Below are 11,329 nucleotides of genomic sequence, written 5' to 3' on the forward strand. Positions count from 1 at the left end.
TAACAAATAATGTAATTATAAAATAATGTACAAATCAAAGCATAATCTGCAAAGAAAAATATTGTTGGAGTGTTGAGACAATCCCCGCTTTATGCTCTTACAGTAAATAGGCATGCAGAGAGTGACAGTATTCAACAAAGTCTCTCCATCGTCTCATCATAAAACATTGCACATTTGCAAAGTTTAGATCAACACAATGAGTTTTGGGAGCATTTAAAAACCACATGCGTATAAAATGTATGTTTTTCCTTTATGACCTTTGATTGCATCAAGGACTTGTCACCACATGTCAGTGTATTAACACACTTGGTGCAGAAAATTTAAAAAACAAATGAAGAATAGAGCTAGAGACAAGAGAGTGTCAAACCAAGCTAAATAATTTAATTTCGAGAGTTACTATTGCAGTGTTGAGAAAAATCTGCTTAAAAGATTGAGTAGTATCTTCTAGAAAAAGATTTTGTTTTGTTTGTTTGTTTGTTTGTTTGTGTGTTTTTAACTGCGTGCTGTGAAAAATTGCTCGGGGACTAAGTACAATACGGTTGGTGGCTGGAATATGTAACCATAGCTTGCACCAACATTCAGAATGAGAATTTTATCTATTGCTGACATCATATAGAGTTGAGATATTTAAAAATAAAAATCCATTTTCCGAATATCTTTAATGAATTCACACTTTCAGTGACTTTAAGGTTGTGCAAGCTGAAATCCTAAGTCATAAAAGCTTTTTTACTACTTTGCTTTTGTGGTGTAGTGATATTGCTACTGTATACTATTATGTATATCCATGTGAACAATGTTTGCAACACAGGGTGTTTTACGGCTGTAACTTATATTTATTCTCTTCATATTTTTGCATTAAAACTCTTTAACATATGGCATCAGGTCTTCATTGTGGTTTGTATGTTGTAAATATTCAGTTAAAACTCAGCATGCCCCTTATTGTTGGAAATGAACAACTTGGACAGTGTTTTGCAGGTTTCTGGTGGGTGAATCCCATAATCATAGGTGGTGAGGACACTGTCTGGTCACACAGCTGGCAGATGGCCAGGCAGCTATTGAAGGGAACATGATGATCCCATTAATTATGGAGGTGACATTACAACACAAGTGAACTAGATTCTGCCAAGCCACAGGGAAGTTGCCAACCAGCTGAGTAATTATCTGAGAAATCACTTATCAGAAGAAAGTGGGTTTCACACTTTGTTTCATACTGGAATTTTTTATTCATGACAAGACCAAAAAAAGCACAGAAATTGAATGAGTGTGGTCTCATGATCTAATATCACAGCTAGTTCTCACTCTGATACCTCTGTGATACCTCTGCCCACGTGGACTTCTTAACATTCAATGCACAGATTTTTGTTTTTTACAAAACTTGTCAACACAGTTAAGTCCAGCTTGGTCAGAGATTTCCCAGCCTTTCATCTGAACTGCAGTGTCTTGGTAGTTTTGTTGGCACTTCCTCCTGCCTTGTATACTAAAACTGAGATCAAAAAAGGAGTCAACTGACCTGATCTGAACTGAATTGCATAAATAGATATCTATATTGACACATGGCCTGACCTGTTGTCTTCCTTCTTGAAACTTTACGAACATCTTGTTTCTCTTTTGGTGAAACCATCAACCTGGTAGGAAACAGGAAAAGATAGTGAAAGGTTAAACTAGCTGCTTGTAGCTTTTTATTGTTAATGCAACAAAAATACTTTTTAAATATGCATATGGTTATATTATGCACTCTGTGGGCTTAATAGCTTCTTGCTGCATTGGGTTAGAAATTTGAGCTTAACTTTAACTAAAATGCCATGTATTCTTTGTTAAAATAAACCAATAAACACTTTTCTTAATAACTGGTTAATACATTTCCAGGATTTAGCATATAGGACTAAAATCTGACAGGCAGTCAAGAAAACGTCTGTCCAAATGAATGTCTTGTTGTAACCAGAAGCACGCGTGTGAGTTCATACAGGGATACAGGCTGCACAGTCATCAGGAAGTGAAACAGAACAGAATGTGCTGTTCTAATCTGATTGAAAAACACTGCCCTGAGTGGATGCAAGAAAAAAAAGATGTTTCATTTAAACAGCTAAAAGGAGAATCCTATGGCACCAGGCAGATATGTACAAAGAAAATAAACGTAGCTCAGTTGGTGATATAAAAAACAACCAGTGATGATAAGGTTGGAGAAGAACTAGCTCTCCACACCATGACTAAAAGAAAGCTGAGTAACTTAATGCTCTTTGTTTGTGTTCTAGGCATCTGTGTTATGTACATTTGATTAATCTCCTGAGTGATTCCTTTTATCCATGAACTTTTGCCCGCAGAAGCAAGAGTTCCTTACTGCTCTGTCTGCCAAGGATCCTAAATATATGATCTCTTGCTGCCACAAATAAAGAGAAACACAATAGAACAGTGACAAACAGGAGAAGCTTTCAAGTCAACTTGAAACTTAAATGCTTCTATTTTATTCTTTGGTGCTCTGTTATTTCCTTAGATAATCCAATATGAAGGCTGCTTAAAAATATCAGATAATGATAAAAGTTGATGTTTACTACATATTGTACATATAGGAAGTATCCTGAGTTTCCACTTAAGTTACAATACAAGTACTATTTGAGTAAATGTATTTAGAGTCTACTTAACATTGGCCCATATATATTTAGAAAGAACATTTCAAGCAGAAGCTGGTTCCTCCTGTGGCTTGTGTTCAGTTTTAAATATCATTTAATGTGACATCTCATTTTAGATGCTTTTCTCTAAATGTATTTCCACCACACCATGGTAGATGTTTTGTTTTGTATCTCCAGCACCAGGTTACTCTCATGCATGATGGGTACATAGTTAAATTAAAGAATGAAAGACTGCCAGATGTGTGGTTCCTTTTGTCTAACTTTTATGTTTTGTCGGGCCTTATAGAAACACGATTTTGCTGTAATTACATTTTCTTACAATAAAAATTATGAAAAGAACATATCCGTAAAGCTGCCGTGCAGGACAGCACTTAACTTATAATGTTTTATCCTCTTGATATTTCATGACTTTTCCTGATTTTATGAGAATTGCAAATAAAGTTGATGTTAAACGGATGACATGCTTCAGAAGTCCCACACAGAACATTGCTTCTGTTTAGCATCTGAAACCCCAGCTGTAAAACTTTATGTTAAATATAACTAGTTTAAATGTAACTGGTGTTGACACAACCTTTTGCTGCAAGGAAAAATCAGAAAAATCCAAAATACGTCTAATATTTTCTCTACAGAGGTGTTTCTGTAAGAACCTTGTCCATGTAAATGGAATAGGCAAAACACCATTTTAATGCAACACAAGTACAGAGCACCACAAACTACTAGTGATCAAAATGACCATAGAAATGGATTGATAGATCTCCGAGACACTTTCAATAAAAACTGAGCATTGCACATTTTATGAAGGTAGGGTATACTGTACTGTATTAGAGTGCATTAGTTGTAATTAGGTGTACCTAACAAACTGGCTATCTCTTGAATATCTCTCTATGCTTAGTAACACATTCATCGTCACCTTTTTGGTGCAGTAACAAGTTAATTTTCAGATTTTGTTAATTTCATATGACAATGTTGTTATGATTATAAAGGATACAGCACTAGAGTTTGTGGAAGTCCAAAAATGTCAAGGATTAAACTTGTAATTTCAACACCTCTCTCCTTAATGGGGCTGCAGATCCATCAGACACCATGCTAATGGGGAGTTAATATTCTTCATTAAATTTTCTGGTATCGGTTATGGGGACACCTAGCAAGTAGCAATTTCATATGCCATGTTAGACAGTCATTAATCAAAGCTTACAATATGTGTGACTAATAGCTTGATTACAAAGACGAATTCTCACAGTGGTAGCTACTGGGAGCTCAAATGTTTTTCAATGATAAAGGACTTTGTTTAATGCTAGTGTCAATCTGTACTCAGATTAACACTTAACTAAACAAGTAATCTTCCCTCATTTTTTGTTTCATTTTGTAATATAAGGACACGTAGCTAAAACTAATGCTCTGACAATGGGATTGTCCTGATGGTTTAGGTTCATGGCCAGAGACATACAAAGGCTTCTGTTACGCAAACATTTTCCCCTGCTCAGTACAACGTCTTGAATGTTGTCTTTGTATGAGAAGTGTACACACAGTATCTAACCACCCACCTGAAAACATACAAGGGGTCGTTTGTGGTGTTGTCCCCTGTTGAGCAATAACCCTCCTGCTCTGTTCCTTTACTCATGTTACCAGCACTGCAATCACTAAATGGCAGACAGTAACTGTTTCTCTGTTTAAGGTCAAACTTCATGGGTAAAGTTTGTATTTCCTTTCAATTTCAATATAAAACATAAGTAAATGGCATGCTATCAGTACCAACAATGCATTTAATGTAGCAAGACACTAACTTTTCTTATAACCACTGTTTAGCCCACATAGTTAGTACTCAAATCAAGATTTGTTTCCTGTCAAAACTCAATGGACGAAGCCTGTTGCAAACATGGCATTTTCCTCTTATCAAGAGTGACATAACACTTATATCATTTATATTACTTAAAGAAAAAAACATTACAGGTATAAGTCCTGATTTTAAACAAAATTGCAAAAGTATCATCACCTAAATGTGATCACTACAGTAATAGTCAAACTAGCTGTACTTGTACTTGTTTTTCAGAAAACTAAATTGCCCCTGTGACTGATCTAATAATTAACATTAAAATGCTATAGGTGGAACTTGTCTAGACTACTTTATTCAGAAACTAAGGGTCTAACAGTCCGGGCTCCTCAGAAAAGGTCAAGAGATAATTCCGTGGGGTTGTGAGATGATTCATAGAACAGGAAAAACACAGATTGCATTCACAAATAAATTATTTTATTTGATGATTAGATTCTTTTTTTGTATGATTGAGTATGGCTACTCTACAGTCCAAGGGAACAAACTATCAACTCTGGTGCAGTAGGTGACGGTGTGTACATTTAACATTGCATTGAAAACACAGCGAAGAAGAAATTCGTGTCGTCATGCTTGTGGCTCTTACACTAAGGGTGCACGCAACCTGCCGGAAATCTATTAGTAGAAGAAGACGGCATCGAGGCTAAAAAGATTAGCTTAGTGGGGAGCTGACGGCGTGGAAACCGCTGCTAAGATTTTGTCCGTTGCTAACAAGGTGAACTGTATTTCTTTAATCTATGGCTCTGCTGTTTAGTCCACTTCATGTTTCGTGTCTCCTAACGTCGGTTATTTCGTTAGTGGATTTAGAAGGACGTTTTCTTTTTAAATATTTGATAAATGCTAACGCTACTGCATTCTGTGTGAATTAGCGTAGCCACGCTGTTTGCGGGTTTGGGGATATTAGCTGTTAAATATTTAGTAAGGTAGCTAATTTAGACTCAGGTAATTGCTTATGTAGTAACTGTACAAATGTGTGTCAAAATAAAGTGAAACGTTACTCTGGGCTTTATAGTAAAACTACTTAGCGTTAGCTGCTAATATGGCGCTATTGTTAACGTCTAACGTAAAACAATGGCGTTAATCTTAACTCCGTTACAATTTAGTAATATGGCCAGATAAAACCACTGCAGCCTGGTGTCATCCTGTAATAAACCCTATCTTGTTGGAGGCTGTAAGTTTGGGTGTTTGTTTCACTCCGGCTTAGATGGGAGTTTGTCCAGTATTAGAGGCTGTAGTCTAACCCACATTGATCAAACTGGATGGATGAGATACCTGTCATTGTTCCTCTGCATTCTCCAAAATGAAATGTTGAATCAACATCAACAGGCCTTTCAAAAGAAAGCGAACACAGTAACGTGTCCTTAGTAAACTGGCAAATGGGTGTAACTCACAAGTTTCATTTGTAGTCATCATCGCACAGTTAACCATGTGTAAAAGTACCCACGGTTACTTTAGAAACTTGTGCATGAATAGCCAAGCACTGATGGTGGAGTTTCTAAATGGACTCCTATAACATTAAATTGGATGAATGCATTTATAGTAGTCACTCCTCAGGTTTAAGTCTTACTGTCTTTCTTCTGTTTCAGAGTCATCTAACTGTAGGCCTCTAACAAGAAGATTTGTTGAAATGGGAGGTATGACAACTTATTTCACTCATGCTACTTTTTCTAGTTCAATAGGCTTAATGACCACACATTTTAATAACACATCAAGATCTATGTGAAAACACCATTGGTCCTTTCTGTTAAAGGTCAATGTTGGCTGCCGATGTGTGTTTTTGTTTTAATTTATTTTGTTTAGAATAAGCCAACACATTTTCTTTAGTATTTAGTCTATACAGCATTGTCTGTGCAGGTGAAGTTATCTAGAGGTTGAGTCGTGGAAACTGGACTTCTAATTTTTAAGTTGAAACATTTCACTATTCATCGGAGTAGCTTCAACTACATCCTAATCTATACAGCATTAGAGACTGGAAAAATACCCAAGACAGTTTCAGAATACATGGTTATGTCATCAAATGTAAGAATGATGTAAGAAGCCAAACCCGAGAGAGATACTATCTGCTGAATTGAAACAAGGAAAACTGCAAATTCTCACTCCTAAAAAGCTGGTACCATGAAGTAATTTCAACTTTGAATTGTATTTGGTCATATTTGATTATAGCAGAGGTGGTGTTTAAAGGCAGCTAGCTCACCTGTGGGTAAACCCAACATGACTGATATGATTGACAGTATATGGGAGGAGAGTTACCAGGCAGTGACTCACTTGAATCAACATAAATAAAGAATTGCTGTACTCAATATTATCTGAGCAAACACTGCAAGCAAGAAAGGTAAGACTGGTATCTTGCAAGCATGCATGTGAGGGTGTCTGTTGTTACATTCGTTGTTTCCATTTACTAGTAACCAGCAAATATGGCTTTGTTCATTATATGTAAACTTTTGCAGTTTGTGTCATTTATTTTAGTTTAGCTTTTCATGTTGATAATGGGGCTTTCTCATCTTGATCTAAAACACAGTGACTACTGTGTCATGTCAGATAGGCTTCCTCAATCACATTCAATTATTTTCACAGTGGTTGTTTGTGGCTGCATCAATGAATTACTTAAGAGCACCAGTAGCTCATATTATAAATGTAGCTTACCCTTTATGGCTGATGTACATTGTGAATATCGTCTTCTGACTGTCTGTTATTTCTAATTGTAGTGTATATACATATATACATGTAAAAATGGCCAAATGTTTAACTTGGTCAGACATTAAACTTGGCAGAAGTATCCTGTCAGTTGAGTGTCATAAAGCAGTTAAGCTGGATATTTTGCAAGCAAGGGCTTAAATGTTTTGCAGACAGTGGCTTAATACAATCAGAGATAATAAAATGCAGTGTGGCATGTAATGTAGATGGCAGTACAGAAGGCCCAACATTTAATTTAAGGAATTGACACAATGAACTTCTATTTGTGCTTGTGTGTTGTATAATGGTATGTTTCCCCAGAATACAGATGAATGTCAAACAGGCTGAAACGTAAGCAGTTAATACATATTTCTCCCTTGATGAGACAGGTTGTGTAGTGTGTAGGAGAAGGCCAAATTTCTCATATGTCTGTTTTTGTTTTTCATTTCAGATCCTGCTCTTCACAGAGACTGTCCCCTCGACTGCAAGGTGTACGTTGGAAATCTAGGAAACAATGGAAATAAGACAGAATTGGAAAGAGCTTTTGGGTACTACGGTCCTTTAAGAAGTGTTTGGGTTGCCAGGAACCCCCCAGGTTTTGCGTTTGTGGAGTTTGAAGATCCCAGAGATGCATCTGACGCTGTGAGAGAACTGGATGGAAGGTAACTCCTTAAACACATGTCATTATTGTTATTTTTTTATTTTCTTTTTTCATTTTATGATCACTTCTAAAACATTAGTTTTCTGATCTGTTCCGTTCTGCTTAGAACCATGTGTGGCTGTCGAGTGCGTGTTGAGTTATCCACTGGGGAAAAGCGCTCTAGGAGCCGTGGCCCTCCTCCATCCTGGAATAGACGTCCTCGTGATGACTTTAGGCGGCGTAGTCCTCCAGTGAGACGGAGGTATGCATTTCTCAACTTATAATACATTTTACTATTTTAATTCAGTCTCAGTTGCAGTGTTCTTTCTTTCTTTTTTTTTTTTAACCACAAATTACAAAGCAGATGTACATTTCCCACACACTGTAAGCATCAGCATTATTACTCCTTCAAAATATTATCTATTGCTAGCCTGCTTAAGCTGGTTGACTCTACCAACCACACACCTCGGCAAAAATCTTACATTTTAAGCTGATCTTCAAGTCAAGGCCAAGTAGGGGTTAAAGTTTCTGATTGGTAACTGCTCTTGCCCAAATTTATTTCCTGGTATAGTAGAACAAAACTATCACTGTTAGCACACATATAGTATGAGTTCATCAATAGATAATTTGTGGATCTGGCTGCTTCAGGATTTTATATTGCACCCTCTCCAGTCCTGCATTAACTGGAGTAATACTTTTTTAAAACAGGATATCTTCATTATTCCATCGTTTCAAGGGCATTTTTGTCAGGACCCCTTTTGCTAAGTTCTTTCACAGTCAAGTCTAGTGGCATCTTATGTCAGCACTTGGCTATTTATAAACTCTTAGGTCTACCAGAATGATAATGCATTATGAGGCCATCTTAAGTGGAACAGTTAGAACTTCATCAAATATTTTTAAAGGTACTTTACTTTCTGCAGGTGTTAGTTTTGTGTTCTTTCTGAGTTCAGTTGCCATCTATTAATAAAACTGAACCCCGTTGCAGAGTCACCACCACGCTTCTCACCATCTGAGTCAGTCAACTAGTCCTCTTTCAGCATCATGTGACTGCTGACCAGCGAGCCCGAATCAGCTTGCCTGGTGTTGTCACATGACCCAGGCGCACCACCAGTCGTCAGGTTCCACCAACCTTTTGGTTCCTGAGCATGCAGTTCCCAGCATCCTCCTCTTCTTCCTCCAACCTTAACCCAATCGTCTGCAGCCCACTTCGCATTATCAACCAATCAGCGTCTTTACACTTTCTATTCTCCACACAACTACTGTATCAACGGGAACAGCCCTTGGCTTACATACCTTCCCAACCTTCCCCAAAAAAAGGCAGGGAAAATCGACAACTACCCCTTCCAACCAGCCACCAACCAACTTCATATCTCCATGTGGCAAATCCTCTCTGCAATTCGACTTCCCTCACCATCAGTCTGGCTTCCTTGCGTCATTTCTATCTTGTCCAAATCCCCCAAAATAGTAAGTTGCCTTTATCCTGCTCTTTTTAGTTATTTACTCTTAGTAGTTTTCAACACTGCTTGACAGTTTCCCTCAGCAGTTGTCATTTAGCATAAATTCAGTGCAGAGCTTCCGTAATCTAAAGGTCAAAAGTTGTGGGCAAGGAACTTTGCTGACAGTCTCTAATTTTCATTTGCAAAAAGTTGTGTATCAAATATTCACAATGTAGATTTGCTGCTGAGTGCATTTTCATGGCTCGACATTAAGCCATCTTGAGGAATATCCATTTGGAATAAAGTTTACATTTGTTTTTGTAGTGCTAGAGCTATTCTCATTTTTTCCACGTCCTACCTGAAAACACATCTTAAAAATGTTTGCGTTGCCAAGGTTCTTTTGTAGCTGCCTTAAGAGCCAACACATATAGCTTACAAATTCTTTCCCAGACATGTCCCACATCAGACCTAAAATTGAAAACAGTATTTTCTGTTTCTCATAGGTCCCTCTTAAGGAGCACAATTTAAATTCATGGACTTCATTTAGATCATTTTGCACAAGCTGTTTCAGTGTAGCATAAAGCCTAATTCAGAATATCATAGCTTTTGAGCAATAATCTAAAATATATTTTTTTCTTTCTCATAATTAAGGTATATCTCATAATTAAGGTATATCACAGGCAAACCTTAATGTCGAGCCCTGATTTTGTTGCATGTACTGAAATCTGGCTCCATGATTGGTGCTCATTGTACAATGTTTGCTTTTAAAGAGTTGATCTGGATACAGTTCATGGATGCACACGATCTTTCTATTAACAGACAAGGAACTACGTGTAAACACGTTTCCATGTGTAACCCTCGTCTCCTTAAGGGTCAAGAGTACCAAAGGTTTCAGTAGTGATAGGAAGTGTTAAATTCTGTCATAATTTTTTTGTTTCATTTTCTAACTTCACATACAACATAGATCACCAAGGAGGAGGAGCTTCAGCCGCAGTCGCAGCAGGTAAGCTTGTAACAATTGCTTTTATTTAAATTGTTCATACATGATAAAATTCATGTAAAATATCTTTTATGTTTGTTCCCTAGGTCTCTGTCCAGAGACAGACGCAGATATCGGTCTCTTTCCAGAGACAAGAACCGTAAGCGCTCAAGATCCTTCTCACGGTCAAGGAGGTAAGGTTAACTATTACTTAAGTGATATAATTGCATCACATAAATATTGGTTTGTTAGTTGTATTCACCACATCATTTATTTTACAGTCGTTCCCGGTCTAATGAGAGGAAATGAAGACCTCAAAGAATGATTCATCAGCAGGATCCTGTTAATGGTTGTGAAAATGCAAACTTTTTATACTTTTGTTTTCTTTTTGGATTTTGTTTTTGCAGCTCAAGGCAGGCCAAGGTTGGCATGTTATGTATGGTGTATTAGCTGTTAGTTTAACAACAAAAGGCTTTTTTTTTCTCCTTATCTCAGTCTTCCTTTTCTTAATTTACTAAAAAAAAAAAAAAATTGTCTTATCTTGCATGTCATAAAATTGAATACTGGGTTTAGATTTACATGACCATACTGTTATATTTTTTTTTAACTGTATGATTAAAGTATATGTGATGTTTTTATTTGTTTTTGCTTTCTTTTCCTTATTCTTGAGTGGCTCTTAAAACTACTTTCAGTGAAGCATACTTCATGCCATTGACAGAAAACAGACACAACAAATACTTTAGGTACTGGTCCTGTTATTTGAAAGCTACCACTGAAGCCTAAAACACTTGTAATATTTTTTTATCTGTCCCTTTTGCAAAAGAAGGAATTTAAGCTGTTCTTTTCTTGATTCTGAGCTGACAGTTTGTGCAGAAGCAGTTAAACAACTTGTTCAATAAATGTTTTTCCAAAGTGACAACTCCTTTTTGTCCAGGATTTGTGCTGGAATAGATGCCTATGATAATTAAATGAATATAATGGAAAAAACATGCCATGCACTGTATTCAGATTTTAGTAAAATAAAGATGGAAATTTGATCTTGATTCAAGTCAGGAAGAACTGTATGTTTGTGCTAGCTGATAAAGGTTGCAAGTATAGCCCACACAGGAAGCTATCAGACATGGTTGCAGTATAGGAACACCCCCA

The 11,329-nt window shown here is 36.8% G+C and overlaps 1 protein-coding gene across 1 annotated transcript; it reads left to right on the plus strand.

Annotated features, from left to right (window-relative positions):
• The first annotated feature begins 5,053 nt into the window (after positions 1-5,053).
• On the plus strand, positions 5,054-11,099 carry srsf3a (serine and arginine rich splicing factor 3a). Its single transcript, XM_026306383.1, has 7 exons — positions 5,054-5,170; positions 6,042-6,089; positions 7,580-7,790; positions 7,896-8,030; positions 10,169-10,207; positions 10,291-10,377; positions 10,465-11,099. The coding sequence occupies exons 2-7, from the start codon at positions 6,083-6,085 to the stop codon at positions 10,490-10,492; spliced, it is 507 nt and encodes a 168-aa protein (XP_026162168.1). The 5' UTR covers positions 5,054-5,170; positions 6,042-6,082; the 3' UTR covers positions 10,493-11,099.
• The last annotated feature ends 230 nt before the right edge of the window (positions 11,100-11,329 follow it).

The sequence above is a fragment of the Mastacembelus armatus genome, chromosome 5, assembly GCF_900324485.2.
Source record: "Mastacembelus armatus chromosome 5, fMasArm1.2, whole genome shotgun sequence".
Lineage (NCBI taxonomy): Eukaryota > Metazoa > Chordata > Actinopteri > Synbranchiformes > Mastacembelidae > Mastacembelus > Mastacembelus armatus.